Below are 19852 nucleotides of genomic sequence, written 5' to 3'. Positions count from 1 at the left end.
CTGGTGTAATATTTTATTCAGTGGTTCTTTGATGCACTTGTTTATTATGTACTTTTAGACCCATGAAATTTCATTGATATCACTGTGGGGAGATTTGCAAAGACTTTGGTTTCTCCCCCCCCAATCAGCTGACTTCGCTGATGGTGTCATCAGTTAATGAGCTGCAGGAAAGGGTTAATGTCTGGTTTTGAGCAGTCTTTAAAAAGCTGCCACAAGACTTGTTTTTGCTGCAATGTACTAACAGTTACCCTTTTGTAAATCATAGTCCAAGTGCTGCTTAGTTATTTCTGAGTGGGAAGCAGTAAAGAAAGCAAAACAGTGCTGTGTACATACCTGTCTTTAATGGTTGCTAAAAGCCAACGTGGGTGGCGCTGTGGTGTAAACCACTGAGCCTTGGGCTTGCCGATTGGAAGGTCGGCGGTTTGAATCCCCACAATGGGGTGAGCTCCCGTTGTTCAGTCCCAGCTCCTCCCAACCTAGCAGTTCGAAAGCATGTCAAAGTGCAAGTAGATAAATAGGTACCACTCCGGTGGGAAGGTAAATGGCACTTCCATGCACTGCTCTGGTTCGCCAGAAGCGGCTTAGTCATGCTGGCCACATGACCTGGAAAAATGGTCTGCGGACACACGTCAGCTCCCTCGGCCAGTAAAGCGAGATGAGTGCCGCAACCCGAGTCGTTCATGACTGGACTTAACTGTCCTTTACCTTTTAAAAGCCAACAAACTTGTTCATTCCACCTCCTGTGTTGTTTTTCTTTTTAACCTACTGTTCTTCTCCCTACCTCCCCCCAAAATCAGTATATGCAACTGTCCTCTCATTGCTTAAGAGTCAGAGAGTGCCGGTTATTTCCTGATAGCAGTAGCTTTGGCAAGAATTTCCAAGGAAAGCCCCCATTACACTATGTTATAATCACGGTCTGAGAATGATACCGAAGAACGTAATCTGAGTTCCTTTGGCTAACGTCAGCAAGTTGGACACATTTGGCATCACTGACTCATTTCCTGTAGAGCTTTTATTGTTTAGCTTACAAACCACACTTCTCATACATTATACCTCTAGGCACAAGTCTTTTTAAGGAAATGAAAAACACCTTTAGTATCCTTTTATACATTAAGGGGGTGGGGAAGCATGAAAGGCATACACACAGAGAAATGTATGCTACCTTTTCTCACACCCATCCTCCTGTATCTCTCTCTCTTGGGTTGTGATGGGCATCCTGCAACTCTTAATGTTGTTGGATTCCCAGCTCCCACTAACTGCAGCCAGCCTGTCTAAGGAGCTGGGGTGATGGGGCTTGTAGTCCAGGAGAACCTGCAGCCCATCCCTGCTCTATCAAGAAAATGTTACTTCCAATTAGTAGTAATTCTCATTAGCACTTAGTTTCCCCCTGCTAAAGCCACTTTGTGATGGGTGATCAGTAGCAGACCAGGACTGCGGAACCTTTTTCAGCTCAAAGGCCACATTCCTTTCTGGCCAACCTTGTGGGGGCCATGTGCCAGGTGTGATTGGGGCTAGCGACAAAAGTTGATGGAGCAACCAGTGTGAGTTTGACCTTGGTACAGTGGCCTAGTTTCTACACACACGCATAGACCTCTGTCATCTTTATCCAGGCAAGCAGAGGGGGATTATGAGTTGAAGAACACGTTCCAATCACACAAAAACACTCAAGGAGGATGTGTTGGTCAAAGTGTGGTCTGGAGAATCCCGAGGGCCAGTTAGGCCTGAGGTTCCCCGTTGTCCCCCTGCTTTTCACTTAAAGTGTGTTCCCCCCCCCCTCCCAGCACTTGTTTGCCATGCCACCTTCACATCACTTTGCCTTCTGGACTGACAACCAGCAGACATGAGAGGAAGGCTAACAGTGCCTCCCAGGAAGTGGCTATGACACCGGAGGCTCATATCACTGCCTCATGTGCTTTAACAACTGTTACTATATTTAAGAACAAAAGCGGGGAAATGAAAACCAGAACTGCTTGAGGGCAATATACAGCTTGTCTCTCTTAAGCCAATATTAAAGTACCAGAAATCTGAATTTCCCACTGCATTTTACAAGCTGACAGCACATGAATAGAACAATGGTGGGTGCATGTTTTAATAATTCAGCCAAGCCTTTCTTAACGCAAGGTGTCGGCTATAGGCAACAAAAAGGGAGGGAAATGACACAGAAACTGTTTATAGCACTGTTCAGATTTCTTCAGCAGGATATGAATTTAGAGAAGTTCATAATCACGTCAGCATGTCAGTTTGGTTAGCCCCAGCGTTCTGAGAAATAGGATCCTACATAGAAAAATAAATCGCTTAAATGAATACAAGCAACAAAAGAAAACATGTTGTTACCCAAGTATTTCTTTATTGTTGTCTTGAGCTGGAATGGACAGATAATATACCACGGCATTTCACAAGAGCAGGAAATTGAGCTGCTGTGGTTATACTGTAAGAGGAAATGAGACTTGCCTCGTTAGCCTTCAGGCGTTAGCTTTAAAGAGGTGAGAAAATGCATTCTGAAATGCAGTCGGATAATTTTCTCTTACGGGATTTAAATAAGTGCAAATTCATAAAGTCAGCAGGTCCAAGTGGTAAATGTTCAATACTGCACTGCCTCAAGCTGCAAGTGAACTGTGGCTGACCTCTCTCGCAACTTGTCTGCACACAAAAACAGGGAGAAGACCAGGATAAACCTTTGATCCTCATTTGCTAAGTGCCATGAGCATTCCCTCTGCCTGCCCCACTCCCCCTACCACAGAAGAATTTGCAAACATGCAGCTGTCCTGGTTTAGTTCAGGAAAACATTTCAAGGTTGGGTCTTCCATAATTTGTCTAGTGTGTGGTCATTCTGCTACTCTGTGAAATGTGCTCGACTACTATGCACACAAGCAATCCAAACAGCTGATTTTGACCTACAAAGCCTTAAATAGCTCAGGACCTCAAAGTTCATACGGACCTATCAAGACCATGAGAACACCCTTTGAGGCCCTTCTTTGTGTCCCTCTCCACAAGAGGTCTGGAGGGTGACATCATGAGAATGGGCCTTTTCTGCAGTGGCTCCCCGTTTGTGGAATGCTCTCTCCAGGGAGGTTTGGCTGGTACCTTCATTATGCACAGTTAGGTGCCAGGCGAAAACATTTCTCTTCAACCAGGCCTTTGGCTGATTAACATCCTATTCACTTTTAAATGTATTTGTGGGAGTGGATGGGGGGGTATTGGGGTTTTTTGTTGCTGCTCTTGTTTTTATCATGTATTTTGTGTTTTTATCTTGTATTTTTATGTTGTGAAAAGCCCTGAGGTCTACAGATGAAGGGTGGTATGCAAATTTAATAAACAAATAGGCATTCTCAATGGCTACCCTGGAACTATGAAACTCCCTTCCATTGAACACTAGAATAGGTAAATGCCAGAAACCTCTATCACAAAAATGCTGTACAATTTGATTTGGCTGCCTTAAACAGTTAAGAGCCAATTGTGTTTTAGGGTGATTTTGAAAAATCTGGTTTTTACATAGGCTGAGATCTAGAGATAGAGAAGTATCTGCTCCACACATGCTTCCTCCTGAACATATGTTGGTACTTTATATGCCAGCCGCAGTATCAGATGGGTATTTTATTTTATTTTTTTATTTTATTGGGATTTGATATCCCGCTTTATCACTACCCGAAGGAGTCGCAAAGCGGCTAACATTCTCCTTTCCCTTCCTCCCCCTAATTTGTAGGTTTTATTATATTTATTACGTAACACAAATACACTAAATCTAATTCATTCCAAGTACGGCTTGGCACCATGAGGGCAAAGGAACAGCCTAACTAACCATTAGTTAGGATAGCTAAATGAATCTTCCTTGTCCAGAGGCAGTATTCCAGATGCTGGGGGCAAACAAGAGATTGTCTTAATGTCCTGCTTATTATCATCCTGGAGACATCCAGGCCTCATTTTCAGTAAGCATCTTGACAACATGACTTTCTAGATCTGAACATGCCCCAGATTTTAGCCCTTACAGAACATGTCTTATGGATTTGCAAGCTTTTTTTTTTTTAATGAACCCCTAGTATGTGGATGAGGGTCTAAAGTAAAGTTCATAAAACTACATTTAAGTGCACATTTGTCACAGAAACAAGCTGAACTAATGAGGTAATTTGTTAGCAGTCAAATGGCATGCAAACAGACACAAGAACCAGTGTCCCAATGTAAGAGAGAGAAGAGAGGGCTTTTAACAAGAAAAAAGGCTGCATTAGAAGCAGCACCAGATTACTCAGATAAGACTGAAGTCTATTGTGTAGTTTCTCTTTTTTTTCAGGCCATGACATGAGTAATGTAGGTATTCACAGAGCCGGCATACAATTGCTCTTATTAATAGGGCAGATACTACATTAATACAGGATTTCCCATGCCTCATAACCTCTTCCTGAATTGTAAAGGAAGAACAACACACTCATACAGGATACCTACAATATTTGAAAAATCCCATCAAATATCGAAATGTGTTCCCATTCGGCTGGTCCAATGTTCTTGGCATGAACAGAAATCCTCAATGCTGCCTTGTGCTGTTTCATTTACATGTCTGAAATGCATTTGCAAACTTCTTGCACGTGAAACTAAAGAATGGGCAGCCTGCCAGCATGCCACCATTCAGCTAGGCTGTTTTCACTTGGAAATGATGTGATGTGGCTGCAAGCAAGATAAAGCTCATCTATTGTGTCCAACCCGACACAAAATGTTTGCATTCCCTTGCTCTATAGTTCTCCTTCCTGAGTGGCCGATACGAAGTCATTAGCTATGCTATAGCTAGTTCTCACCAGCGCAGCATTCTGACCCTTACTGAGCTGTGCATTCAGGCAAGCAAAAAACCCTAAAGAAAAACAAAGAGTTCTGTTCCCATCCATCTATAGAGGGAATCTCACAGGCATTCCATTATGCACTTCCCACTGACCTTCGTCATCCAGAAAAGTTTGATTTGGAGGGGGAAGGGGAAGGCACAGAAAAGAGACAAGGCCATTGTATTTCTGAGCCTTTTGTCAAGTTTGCTAGCCTACTGCTGGGCACAACTTTAATGCTCATATGTTGTTTAGCTTCTCCACCGCCACCCGTAACACAATTAAGCTTTGTTCTGACCAAGAATGTAATTTATTCTGATTAATATATGGATGCTGATTAAATGACCAAACATAAGGGGGGAATCAGGCATTCATTTTAATTAAGCCTATAAATAGTAGCAACAGACAGAGGAGTTCTGAGACTCAACTTGCAGGACACTTCTAAGCAATTATTTAGAATTAAGTCCCATTAAGTCCAGTACTTCCTTGTAAGCAGGGCTCAGGGTTGCAGACGTAGACCGAGGTCCTGACAAAATCTATGAGTAATCTTGCTGAACTCTGACCTAAAGTCCAAAGCTGGCAAATAACAGGACTGTGTCCCTTCAGATCCAGATACGGTGCTTTCAAACAGATTGTAAGTCTTGTTCTTGTTGAGCCAAATCACAGACAAAATGTACTCATAGTCAACACAGATTCTGTTCTTTTTTAGAAAAGTGTTGATCTCCTGCAGGCGCTCAATCCATCTGTATTCAAAAGAAGGGTTTTAAAGTTAGTTTTTGCAGTCAGTCAAGATTGTTGCTGTTTTTGTAACCAAAAACTATTCCACACAGCAGAAGTGTTGTTGTGGTGCTTTTTTCGGAGGGGGGGGAGGAGGGAGAGAGAGATTATCCAATAATAAGTTAAACAGAACTGCAAGTTTTCAAAACTTTAAAAAAAAAAATTGTTAAGTTCCCCAAAATGTTTAGTCAACATTGTTTGAGGTGGGATCCAAAAAGTAGCCCATAGTTTCCTTGCTGTTAGTGCATATAAAACAACTCTATAGATAACATAATATTTCACATTAGCCAGCAACCGTCCAATTTTCAAGTAATCTGATTTACCTTCTAGAAAACTCTTAAATGATTATTATTTATCAAACTTATTAGTTGTTTTTCATTACAAAATATCAATGCATTTACAATAAAAAATTAATAACATACATTAAAGTCAGCATAAACTACAATACACTAAAATCTAAAACGGATTCATATTTTTGAAAAAAAGGAGTAAAACATCACACCCACTGACAAAGGCCAGACATAATTAAAAACCAAAGGCCTGATGGAAAAGTATTGTTTTTGCCTACCACCTAAAGATAAGAAGAAGAAGAAGAAGAAGAAGAAGAAGAAGAAGAAGAGGAGGAGGAGGAGGAGGAGGAGTTTGGATTTGATATCCCGCCTTTCACTCCCTTTTAAGGAGTCTCAAAGCGGCTAACATTCTCCTTTCCCTTCCTCCCCCACAACAAACACTCTGTGAGGTGAGTGGGGCTGAGAGACTTCAAAGAAGTGTGACTAGCCCAAGGTCACCCAGCAGTTGCATGTGGAGGAGCGGAGACGCAAACCCGGTTCCCCAGATTACAAGACTACCGCTCTTAACCACTACACCACACTGGCTCGCTCTTACACCACATAAGTAATGTGACTGCCTGGAGAGAGTATACCATAAGTGGGGAGCCATTGCTGAGAAGTATTTTTCTCATGTCTGCACTCTCCGCATTTCCCTTGGAGGGAACACATGGCAGAAGGGCTTCAAATGAATGTGCCAAGTGAGAAGCAATGGAGCTACTTTATTAGTTTTTCTTCCTCCGGCAAAAAGGGAACAGGAACCATAGCTATAGAGGGGTGCAAGCCGATACATTACTTTCAGATATGTATTTACTGTTTTATTCCAAACATGGATTTCAAAGCATGATTTTCTGCCACTCAGCTATGCACCTAAGCAGAGTTTGCAAACTGGTGCTTTAGAGATAAACCCCCAGCTTGATTTATATTTTACAAAGTTCTAAGCCTTTGAAAACATTTAATTGCTGTAGTTAAATATTATGCACATCACCATACCTTTGGAATGGTCAGGAGAGATAACACAAGTAATAAAAACAGCTAATAGTTTTAAAATTGCATCACTCAAGTGTTCTATTTGAGTAAATTATGTATTTGGAGCCAGAAGAATTTAAAAAACAAACTTAACAACTAATCCAGTTTTACTTTTAGGGCTATTCTTATTTTTCTCATGGGAACCATGGAATAGTTAGTGCACCTTACCTGTTCATTGAGAAGCCATAGACAATTCTATTTTATTGCTTTTTCTTCTTGTACTTTTGCTGTTTTGTCACTATCTGCATCACCCTTAAAAAGACATCACAGACTGAAGTTTTAATAATTTTTTATCAAAACAATTTGCCTCCACAAAATAAAGTATTTGATTATAAGATTCCATACTCTTTGGGCATATACCATCTCTAGAGGATGATCTAATGTTAGCTTCTCCTCAGTATGTATTTTGGGGTCCTTTACTGAAACAAATAGATTGAAGGCCATCATCACTAACAAATCCATGGATTTCAAGGGGCCTACGACGCGTCAGGTACCATCAACTGAAATTAACATGTTGAAGTAGTTTAACCAAAAGGAACAAGAGAGGAATGAGGTTAGGAAAGGATATGATGCAATTAACAGCAGAAGGATACAAGAACTTGAAAAATGTCACTGACATCTCTAAAAGGTAACTACAATTTTGACTGATGGGATGTAGAGGCTTGTAGCCTGTTTCTGCAACAAACTACTGCATAAACACGCAAACCTGAAGAATGAGCAGCATACTATGTAAAAAATTCAAATGGCATATTACACGGCATCTCCCATTAAACATAATTTAAGAGCAGCAGTAGCATGCTGCTTGAATCCCAAACCTGTAAGAGCATGGCATTTCTAGTACTGTGCTGCATTTCCTAATTATGAGTATATGAAAGTAGGAACAAGCAATGTTAGAAACTGAGATATGAAAGCAAGAAGCTAAATGGCACTTTAAACCTAGGCTTTGGGCACAACAATGGAATATCTAGGCACGCTTTTTTATAACAAGAATACAAAGCTGAAAATGAATGAACTGCAGCTAAAATCTTATGTGCATTTTTCACATGGTCTAGTCTTCATCGGAAGGCTGCAAAAAACAAAGCCATGCTTCCCCAGCCCACCCCCTTAATATTCTTAAAAGGGTCTCTTCTGCAGTCTTCAGAGAGTAGCTGAAAGTGGGGAGGCAGAAAAAGGTCCTCCTTTCCTTCCACTCCGCAGTTTTAATCTGAAATCTTAGGCACAGCACTGCGCCCAGAGCTCAGAAACTGCTTGGGCTAATGAAAATCCCTTTCGCAAAACATGCCTGCAACAATGGGAGTTTCGAACTCTAGGAACAACAGCATGTACTTGAAACTATGGGACTAATTTGACTTATCCCTGCACAGCTCTGGTTCTCTAAAAGCATAGGGAGAATAGCACCGAAACAAAGAACACAGCCAAGAACAGAGATACACCTACAGCACAACAAACTCTCAAATGTCATACCTTGTCACTGGCTTTTGCAGATTTTTTCTTTTTGGGAGGATCTTTCCAGAGAGATTCTATATTTATGTAGGCTTGGAGACTCCAGTCGTACAGCTGAGAACCAGTTACCTTTCAGAAATCAGAGATTTCGTAACAACAGTCAAATTAACATCCACTTGAAACACTGTGTATTTTTATTTTTAGGGTTTTTTTAAAAAAAACTTTACAAACATTTATGAAGAAGTGCTAGTTTAATTACTTTTATTGTATCTAGCCATAGGCCATTACAGCAAAATATTGACCCAGCCCAATAATGGCAGGGAAGATCAATTGCTATCCATGCAGTACAAGCCTAGAGCCCTCTGAACAAGGACAACATCGTTTCTATGAGATTAATCAAACTACTGTAGCAATGCAACAGCTATTCACAAGTACCAACTTTTTAAAAAAGCTGTTCTTGCAAGAAAAATGTCTTGCTAAAGATATTGGCAGATTAAGTTGGTTTATGGAAGGATATTTCCCAGTCTCCTTCTCCCCCCGCCCCAACACAGTAGCACCCCCGGCAAAGGAGGAGATTCAGGGGCATTCTTGAGGAATGTAGTAAACTTCCCAAAATAACTAAAAGTAGCTAATGAAAGAAAACGCTCCTGTACCCTGCTCCTCACAGCAACCTCACCCCACACTGTCAAGGCGGTCTTTTAGAGGTTTCTAAGGGATGTGGTGGCAAACTTTACATTTATGAAGTTCCTTTATTCAATTTATTTTACCGGATCAAATCCAGTAAAAAGGTAAAGGACCCCCAGACAGTTAAATCCAGTCAAAGGCGACTATGGGATGTGGCGCTCATCTCACTTCAGGCTGAGGGAGCCGGTGTTTGTCCACATACAGCTTTCTGGGTCATGTGGCCAGCAGGACTAAACCGCTTCTGGCACAATGGAACACCATGACAGAAACCACAAAAGCTGTATAAGAAAGCCAGCCTTACAAAATGCAGAGATTGTCTAGAAAAATACTTAAAGAAGCATATGATAACTACTAGTTATCCTTAAAGAAAGGTCAAAGATAAATCTAGAAAACATCTGCTCAAAACTTCAGCTGCAAAAAATGATATGCAAGAACCCTGATTAATCATTAACTTAAGGCTAAGCCACCAGCTTGTAAACAAACTGTGCTGTGCTCCATCTGTACTCCATGTCTTTGTACTTCAAAGCATATTACTTTCAGTACTCATTCCATATAGCATTGCTGTATGCTTCAAACACATTAAATGTGGGATTTAATTGCTTCAAATACACTTGAGAGGGATGGGTTTACACCAGTGCTTTCTCCTGCCCCAAGGGGTACTCAAGGGTACGCAGTACCGGCACATCTTTTGTCGTTGTTGTTAAAAAGTGTGACACTTACAGTGACAACTTCATGGTGAGCACCAGCACCTATTTTTCTAGGGAAAAAGCACTGCTTTACACAGTTAGAGAGGGCCTCAAAAACAGCTGCTTCTTCAGCTTTACTTATGATATGGAGGATAACCTCACCATTTTCAGTGGATGAGAGTGAATTATTTCACATGAACAAGCAACCACAAGGATTCACTCAACCAAGAGACAATTTTAAGAAAAATACATACCTAGGGCTATTCTACGAATTCTAAGGCAACCCTGAGGGGAATACAAGTGTGGAAACAAGACTTTTGATCACTGATCATTCATACAGCAACACTGCAAAACCTTAAAACCTGCCTAGCTGACACAAAGACACCAAAAGAAGTAGACTACCCTATGTTGTGTCATTCTGGCATTTTAGACTGCATGTATTAGTAATGCAGGCTTTTGTAAGAAATAAGCTGTGCTTGCCTTTAAAACAAAGTACAGTGGTACCTCGGTTTACAAACTTAATCTGTTCCGGAAGTCCGTTCTTAAACCAAAACCATTCTTAAACCGAGGCACACTTTCCCTAATGAGGCCTCCCACTGCCAGTGCCCTTCCACCATTCAGCTTCCATTCTTAGACCGAGGTAAAGTTCTCAATCTGGGACACTATTTCCGGTTTTGCAGAGTTTGTAAACCAAATTGTTCTTAAACCAGACTGTTCTTAAACCGAGGTAACACTGTACATACAACAGCAGATGAGCATTTGCTATTTGCAAGCCATATTTACAGCTATACAAATAGGAACTGTGTGATTTCTCACAGTACTAACCTTGGCAAGGGTAATGGCTTGCTGCGGGTAGTAGAGAGCAGCACCAATCCCCATGAAGCTTGCTGGATACACCAACCTCTTTATTTTGGAACCTGCGCCAAAGAATATACATTACTTTTCACGATGTCTGTATCCAACAAATGATGTGCTGAACAAGGTGATCCACACATTATAACACAATTTTTTCAGCCAGCCTAAGCTATCCAAATGGCACAATATTTTGTTATAGGTACATTGTTATAAGAACATAGATATACTAACGACTAAAGAACTCAAGCCTGGCTTCCGAGCCTTTAGCAGATCCTGCCCACATAATTCCAAATTCTTCTCTACAATTATGAGGATTCAACATATTAAAAAGATACAGTTAAATCTCCATTGCACATCAATATTTATGTCAATGAAAGAGAAATTTATCACATAGAATTTGAAGAGGGGAATTGTAAATTATCACATACCTCTAGCCAGAAACAAGCCAACAATACCAGCAAAACCTATGACACCAAGCCTCGGATAAAATCCTGGAGGTGGGCTTTTGAGAAGTTCGTAGCCTTCTAAAATAAAAATCAGAACGCATCATATTACATGCCATGTATGTATATCTTTTCATAATTTCAATTAACTTTGAAAGTATTATTTGCACTTATATTTCCAACTACAAATAATTGGTTACAACTACAAGCAACTTTTAATATCCACTTATAACCCACTTTTCCTCCAAGGAGCTCAGGACAGCATACATAGCTTTCCCACATTTTATTCTCAAAACAATTCTATGAGGTGGGTTAGGATGAGAGGCAATGTGGGGATTTGAACCTGGCTCTGCCCAGCTTTTTAGTACCTGTCGCACACCTTATCAAGCCAGATTTTATTTTGCAAAATGAATCTGAAGGTTCTGTGAATATAATCATATACACTGTTATACTTACTAAAAAAAATTAATGTACTCAATTCTAATTTGTATGAATAGGGGATGGGTGAATTTTTGGAAATGTGGCTGTCAGGGAAAACAAGATCCAGTTGCACACAGCTAAAAACAGGACTTTGTTTTAAGAATAACATCAGATTAAAGAAAAACAACATTCCTTGGGGGATGAAACTGCATGTTCCAGAACAACAATGCCAATTTGCCTAGACCCTAAAGGCACTATGATAAGGACAGAGATTATGGCCTTTGAGTCATGTAGTCAGAAAAGACCTTGAAACCCTGAAACCTAGAAGCATTCAGATGAGGATCTGAAAGATGCTGCAAGAATCTTGCAAGCTCAAAAAACATTCCAAGTTGATGTTGCAATCCAAAGAGTATCTGCAATCAAGACTGTGTCACACAACCAAAAGATTGAGCTAAGAGTATAAGAATTAAAAGAAAAGTTCTAAGAGTAGCCATTTGCCCAAAAGATCTCTGCGGAACCCCAGTGAGCACTATGGAGCTTCCACCTTGTCCTCTTGGTGCTGCTAGAATGGACATCTGGTTAGGCAAAGAAACAATCTCTGGGAACCATTCTTGCAGAGCAAATGTGAATGTGCTGCTTCTTTGAGAGTTCTTGAGTAAATGAAATTAATACTTTCAAAAATCGGAACCAATGCCTTAGTCTCTATGCACTTCATTGGAGGTTCTTAAGCAGAGGTCGGATGGCCAACTGTCAGGGATGCTTTAGATGAGATTCCTGCATCGCAAGGGGTTGGACAAGATGGCCTCAGGGTTCCTTCCAATTCTACAATGCTATGATTCAGAAATGTACAATTATTTACCATTTACTATTTTCTGACCCTATCTGGTATCGAACAGGATATTGCTGTATTGATACAGCAATAAGGGACGATTCCTCAGGGTGTAGCTTATCAGATTCCTTTATGTGCAGTTTTCTCCAGCATGAAACCTTTAAAAATACATCTGCAATAAGCATTCTATTCTGTTGTACAAAGCACAGGACTGCCTTTCGATCATCCATGGTTAGTTAGCTGCAGCCCTGGGATTGACAAGCCCCAGAATGAACTAAGCCCCAGAACAGTGGGCCAGAGTAATTTGGGGAGGGTAAAGGGAACTGGTACTCTGAAGTTAGATCAAGGTACAGTATTAAGTGATAAATATTCTCTCTTCCATTTCTCTACATTTTTAAAAAGCAAATGTAATCTAAATGAAGAGTTTTTGAGAACTTGCTACAATTTTGGCTGGTCCTAATGAAAGTACTGCCCAACGGTGGTTTTCGTCATTCTTTCTGTTTTTTAAATCATTTAAACAGTTTGAGAGAGAGAAAAAGAATCGGATTCTTTTAGCTTAAGGATTTTTATTTTTTAATGACATACATGGACAGGTAGTATATGACTATACTGTTTCCAGTAGGGGCAAATGACACGGGGTGGGGGAGCTAGCAAGAAAATGGCATGGAGGGAAGGGTTAGAAACCATAGTTCCCATAGTCCCATAGTTCATTTTTGTAAAAAGATCATTACAGACAACTCCATGTTAATGTCTAATTTGATCCTCAGTGATGTTATCTAAATAAATATCCTTTTGTTTTGCATAACCTATTCACTATTAGCTTATGGTTCAAAGTCCAAAGTGCATTATGCCCCGGAAGAGATGCATTTTGAGATCTTTTCTTTTGCACTTTCACTCAATCATTTCTTGTTTGTCCATTATTTGAAACAGCATAAGACCTTTGTTTCATTTCGAATAGGTCTCTTATCTTCTTATAACCACATTGTTCTGAGCCTAATACGCTCCAATAAAACCAAATACATTGCAGCAAATAAATATGCAGCAATTAACTGGTGCCTCGCCTCACTGTACAGCCAAGATGGAGAAATACAATGCACATCTAGAAAGTCATGACCATAAAGAACAGAAACATTTAAACAGGAAATGCTGAAAAGACCGGGGTTCCTTTACAGAGAGAAAGAGAAGCCAAGGCTGCATATCTTCTAATGCTTCAGTATAGGTATAGGAGCATCAAAACCTATTATTTCAACATAGCCTTAACACAGAATTCAGGTATCTTGTTGCCCCCTAATGCTTCCCATCTCCCAGCCTTTCCTTGTAGCATATCAGACCCATCACTGCCATAATGTTCTTGGAGAGGAGGGAATTAAGACCTGCAGTGACAAACTACAGTAAGCTGAGAAAAGTACATTCCTGCATAACTTAGGCAAAGATTTGAAAGTTGCAGTAAAAAAGGTGGAAGCCTTTTGTGTTAATTATAATCAGCATACTGACAACAAAACAACCACTGTAATGGGCTCAGTATGACTAGGTCCCCACAGGATCTCATTATGGGTAACCTTTGGTGTGATGTGCCTATAATAAATGAGACCTTTAAGAGGGCAGAAATAAGCAGCTTACATGGCTAGCTTCCCCTTGAGCAGAATGAGGCAGCTGCTTTAGCAATGTTGAATACAGCTGCAATCATACAGATTATGTAAAACTGTTTTTATAATCTTGCTACTACTTAACCACATCTGATTTAGTTGTAGGAACTATCAATGGATCTTACCTCTGCCATATTCAGCTGCTTTTTCTACTTTGGGCATGGCTTTGTCAGAAAAACCCTAGAGATGGGAACAACAGTGATAATTGCTACTGTTTTTCATCAAAGAAGATCACGAAGCTGTTTGTAAGCACCTAGTGGCATTACAGGTATTCCAAAGCAATTTAAAATGGTTTCTATATAGATCATATCTCTATATACCGTATTATACTATGTTGTAGGCTACCAAGTAACACCAGGCTTGCTATAGAATGTCTACCACACACAGGAAGGAATGTAAGCTAGTGATTCCTCACTTCTAGGTGTCTCTAAATGGTCCTGTCATTTGTACAAGGCACACTCTAATCCAAACACTTTATTTCAAGAAGGCAACCTAGAGCCTTCTTGAGTGTTACAAAATAATCTGCATGTGTGTGATTTGGGTGGGGGAGCAGACAAGTGCACTAGCTCTAGCCCCTTCCTCTATTTCTGTAACCTTACAACTCACGGAAGCTCATGTCTCACTCTACTCATCAGACTGACCTCATGAGGAGGGGGAAGAGAAGCTCTCCATTCCCATATTTGAGGCAGCAATTCCTGAATCCTGACTGAGGTAGCTTCCCTCACTTCTCACTTCTTCTGATATGGAAGGAAGGAGATTGTAGGAAGTCAAAATGCTCAAATGTCCTGGCTGCTGCTTTCCGACTTCTTAGCCAGGGTGGGAACAAAGAAAGAGATCAAATCCCGCAGAAGCACTGCACAGTGCACCTCCCAGCCAGTGGTCTAGGGGGACAAGGCTAGTCCCCTAAATGTTCCCCATGCACCTCCTTCCCAAAGCCTGGGAAGCTTCTGCCCAGCTTAGGGTGGGAGGTGTGATGCTCATGGGTCCAAGAGCCACCCCGGCTTTGAGAAGGAGATGCTCACGGGTCCAAGAGCCACCCCGGCTTTGAGAAGGAGGCAGGAGGGCTCCAGCATCCTATCAGAACCCTGATGCCTCCTTCCCAAAGCCTGGGAAGCTTCTGCCCAGCTTAGGGTGGGAGGTGTGATGCTCACGGGTCCAAGAGCCACCCTGGCTTTGAGAAGAAGGCAGGAGGGCTCCAGCATCCTATCAGAACCCTGATGCCTCCTTCCCACAGCCTGGGAAGCTTCTGCCCAGCTTAGGGAGGAAGGCACGATGTTCATGCATGCAACGTCAGGATGTCCCAATGTCACACACATGATGTGCTGCCCCATCGCCCTTGCAAAGCTGGTGCCTCTGCCTCCAGCTGTTCCCCTACAAAAATTTTCATAGAGAAATCCCAATGAAAATCCTCGTTATTATTTATTTTACATGGCTGTTTATTTGTATATATTTTAAAATTTTATATATGGATGTTTTATGATGGCTTGTACTTGTAATGCGTAATAAAGGTTTGACGAAGAAGAAAAATTTCACCACATGCCACTGCTCCCAGTAATACTCACAACCAGGAAGCAACATGGAAGTGATACCAAGAATGGTGCCACAGCTGCAAATTAAACCAGAACAACCTGAACCACAAGCAAGATATTACTGGAACATGGCACGTGTTGGCTTAGTTTTTAAAGGTAGATTAAAAAAACAGGGCTGTGCACAGCCCCATCAGCCATGACCACAATCACCGGGTCCCAAATCAGGACACTCCATCCAGAACCACCCGCACCACCCTGGAACTGGCCCCGAAGTAGTTCAGGTGCAGGGCTTATGTTTATTTGGTTAAAAACAACAACACCAAAGCCTAATTAAACGTACAGCCATGAGAGGCAGAGGAAGGAAGCAGAGAGCAGGGGTGTCGATTTGGTGGGGCACTGCTTTATAAGTGCCCCACAAAAGCTGCTAGCAAAGGGGCACCCTGCAGAAAGAAAACTCTGGCAGTGGGCTCCATCCTTTTCCCTGGCTCAGGCCTTGACCAAATCCTGCTCATAACCCTGTTTAAAAAATCTGCCAGCACCACCAAATTGCAGGTGGTCTTGGGGGGCCCTAAACCAGAGGGGTGTATGGAAGCTTCGGTAACAGGACTGGGAGATTAAAATGTAAATGCACTGGCCATTAGCTTATCTGGACTACAACCTGTTTGTGGAATTCTTATACTTGCATCTCCACAATCTGAAATAATTAACAGTGAAAGCTTAGTCTCATTATGAATTTAAACTCTATAAAGTTCCTATTAACTGTACCCCTCAGCTTACAACCCGAAAACTCCATTAAGAGAACTTCCTTCAACAAAGAACCAATTGGGCATTTTCAAGCACATTCGTTACAGGAGCTAAATAACATGTGTTAACACTCAGTTTGTGTCTGAAACCAAACAAAAACTAGGTCAGATAGCTTGTCAGGCAAATCTGTATTTAGAAAATGGTAGAATTACTTCAAGACAGCATATCCTGGCAAAATGATGGTATGGGGACATCTGTATCAACAGTTAGTATGCAAGAGAACTGGTTCTACTCATGGGAAGTTCTGGAATGAGATCTTCATGCTAGTATGAATTCATCAGTTGCCAGGACTCTCAATATTACATACTGCTATACCTGAAACCAGGCTGTGTATGGCTCCAAAGATTGCCGCACATAACAGATACCTTCCTCCAACTGTGTATGCGTATCTTCCACATACTTTGATTTTGGTGATGGACTAGTATAGAGTGAAAGCTGTGAACAACAGAAAACACAAAGTTACTTGCTATTGTCAAATTATTCCACAATAGTAAACATTAAGTAGTACTGCATTACTTCAGGACATCAACGTGTATGCAGAATAATTGCACCCCAGAAAGAGGAACCTTCTTAATTAAGAATGGCCACATTGAAACTGGGTGCTGGCTAACCGAAAACAATTGTTTACAAAGACAACAGACTCTTACCTCATCAACTTTCAGTAAGTTCTTTTTAGATGCATCATTCTCAGGAGCAGCGGCATAAACTTGTACACCAAGGAAGCTTAAACTAGCAGGAGCAGCCATCAATTGCTTTACCTAAATATGATGAAAACATTTATATTTTATGGGCTCAAGTGGAATTATATTGCACATCCCATACGCCTAATATACATGCAGATAAAAAAGCCGAGGTGTTTATCAGAAGTGTGTAGTTAGAGAACCCTGTCCACTGTTATCAATCTACATTTTGTCAGTATTTCTGTTTGCATTTCTTGAGGATAGCATGTCAATAACGTTTCTGTTTTCAGTTAAGCCTGAACTGGAGCACAGTGGAAGCAAATCAATATTTTCTGATAAGCTTCCATGGAAATCTAGCTTGAAAAGCTGTGCTTTCAATTCCTGACACTCAGCTGCCATCAGAAATGAAACTTGCCCATCACTTCTGTAATTGTTTATTGTTATAAATAAATATTAATTACCAAAGAAGAGAACATACTAACCTTCAGAGGTTAGGGAAATTAGCTTCTTTGGAGATAATCTGTAAATACCAATACCAACATGTTTGCTACAATAAATTTAGGAATGAGGCAAGATGAATAGAGCACACAAATTATATAAATGTCTGACGGCATAAGGACTACAAACAATTTGTATCACTCTTCCAAGGATTTTAAGCCATCCATATTCAGAACAATGGTTAGGCATCACTTAAAGAGAAAGAAAAGCAGTGTGTGCAGATCCTTGTTTGTCTAGATCCTTATTTGTCTACCATAATAAATTGGGCGGGGGCAGGGGGGGGAGAGAACACTTGGGAGACAGAGAAACTTTATGTGCACACTTGAGCTCCCTCATGGCATTGATGAATTTGAGTGAATACTTCAAATAGAAATCATACTATCAGTAACATGTTCTCTTAAAATAAACAGATGCCTAAAATAGAACAACACTTCAATCTTCATCAGGTTTTCTATGGTTGCCACCCAGTGCACTTTTATTTGGGATCACTGAAGTTGGGGAGGGAAAAATTTTCTGTAAACATGCATATGATTATAATGTACAACACAAAGCTCTGCAAATGCTCAGTACTGAAAATGGCCCAGAAAGTTTAATTTAAACTTTAACTGTTAATTCATAGACTATCTAGTGTGCATAGTGTTTTATCATAAGGGAGGCATTTAATAGCCTCTATTTTTACAACCATGTTCAAAACTACCATTGAATTATTTATTTTGTTCCACAAAATATATTTACTTGATTGTACTGAAACCACAGCAGTTAAATTAGCGACGAAGATAGAATAACAAAGTCATCAAATCCAAGAGTTCCACAAATTGGTTGGGAGTATGAATTACATCAAATACAGTTAAGTGAAAAAACAGATCATGATTTTTTTGACAATTACATTGTTAATTAACATACAAAACACCTTTCTATTTCACATAGCTTGGTCCTATAGCTCCCCCTGTAGAAAGGCAGGATGTATAACCCTAGAAAACTAGCAACTACTGTACTGTATTTTCAAACACCTGAATATAAACTGAAACATTTAAGAAACATACAAATCAACAATCAATGCTCCTCTGATGAGGGATGAATAGTTACTCCTGTAACAGATCCGAAATAAGTTTCATTGTCCCTCTGTATCAGAAGCAAAACTTCACTCAGGTTTGTAGGCATTGTGAATTCTAATACAAATTACATGGCAGACCATCTTCCTTTAAAAAAACACAAAAACAGTTCCATATATTGTTTGCCCCTGCAGTATCCCATGCAAAACAGCAAAAGCAAAGAGGCTTGTGGCACCTTAAAAACTAACAGATTTATTATGGCATAATAAAACATCTGTGCATTACAGTTCACTTCATGATAAGTTACTTAATCTATTCATATGTAAACATAGGCTCAGAAGTCCTACTGAATTCTACAGGGTTCACTCCACATGAAGTGGTGTTAGGACTGTAACTCGCATCTTTGAAGGTGATAAAGGATTCTCTGGTTGTGCTACGAACTAAGGCTGCATCCCTACAGCCACTTACTTATCTGAGAGCACGTCTCACAGAATTCAATGGTATTTACCTCTGATTTGACGTGACTACAATCCTAAACTCGCTTGGGAGTCAGCGCCATCAAAATGCATACGATTTAGTCGTTTTAAAAAGCCTGCTAGGAACTCTGCTAGGAAATGAACACCGACAGGGGAACATCATCACTGGGGGTTTTTTTATCGCCATATGCGTACATCCAATTGAGCCGACAGCACCAGATCGCATTTAGATTCTTTTCTAAATGGGAGGGAAGAGGGGATTTGCGCGAGGGCTGAAATGCGAGTTGAACTCCGTATTGCATTGACCCAACATCGAGAGGGCTCCCTATGTGCGCGGGCGGAGGATTTGGAATTAGAAGAGCAGTTCACTCTCCGGTCCGGCTTGCCCCCCCCCCCGCGGAGCCCAAACGGCCACACAAAAGACAAAACTGAAGAGGGCGGGGCTGCTAACCCCAGCGCGTGCAAACCTCCGTCTACACTCCCTTTTTTTAAAAACCGCCGCGATTGACCGGCATGTTTCCATGGCAACCGCGCGGTAATACGAGCGCGGCGCCGACCGTGACGGCGCAAGGGCGCGCGCGCGCACACACACACAGTTCGAAAGTCGCGCGCGGCGAAACAGAGCCGGGGCTGGGTGCGGAGGAAGAGAAAGAAAACTAACCACAGTGATTTCGTTCAATTCCCTCCTCAAGAACTACAGGTGAAACTTTCTCACCTTGAACATGCCGAGGACAGCGCCGCTGCGGGAGTGCGGCGCGACGGCAATGACGCACAAACCACGCGCCGCGGACGGACGCCAGAGCGGCACCAGCCCGATACGAGGGAAGGGGGAGGAGAGACGTCGCGCGCGATTGGTGGGCGGTGCCCAACTTG

General features: G+C 41.2%; 1 protein-coding gene across 4 annotated transcripts; it reads right to left on the bottom strand.

Moving 5' to 3' along the window:
• Positions 1-5160: 5160 nt before the first annotated feature.
• APOO (apolipoprotein O) lies at positions 5161-19795 on the bottom strand. Of its 4 annotated transcripts, XM_028727484.2 has the most exons (10): positions 19695-19758; positions 17436-17473; positions 16921-17031; positions 16589-16708; positions 14066-14120; positions 11031-11126; positions 10573-10664; positions 8399-8506; positions 7103-7186; positions 5161-5545 (listed from the first exon to the last, which is right to left on the bottom strand). In XM_028727484.2, exons 3-9 carry the CDS (start codon positions 17017-17019, stop codon positions 7130-7132), a joined length of 627 nt encoding a protein of 208 aa, XP_028583317.1. In that variant the 5' UTR covers positions 17020-17031; positions 17436-17473; positions 19695-19758; the 3' UTR covers positions 5161-5545; positions 7103-7129. The 4 variants fall into 4 exon arrangements, with proteins under 4 accessions (XP_028583317.1, XP_028583315.1, XP_028583316.1 ...); XM_028727482.2 differs by lacking the exon at positions 17436-17473 and having other exon boundaries at positions 19695-19795; XM_028727483.2 differs by lacking the exon at positions 17436-17473 and having other exon boundaries at positions 19641-19756.
• Positions 19796-19852: the final 57 nt, after the last annotated feature.

The sequence above is a fragment of the Podarcis muralis genome, chromosome 4, assembly GCF_964188315.1.
Source record: "Podarcis muralis chromosome 4, rPodMur119.hap1.1, whole genome shotgun sequence".
Taxonomy (NCBI): domain Eukaryota; kingdom Metazoa; phylum Chordata; class Lepidosauria; order Squamata; family Lacertidae; genus Podarcis; species Podarcis muralis.
Note: the sequence above shows the minus strand (reverse complement) of the source record. Positions and strands in the feature narration are given on the sequence as shown.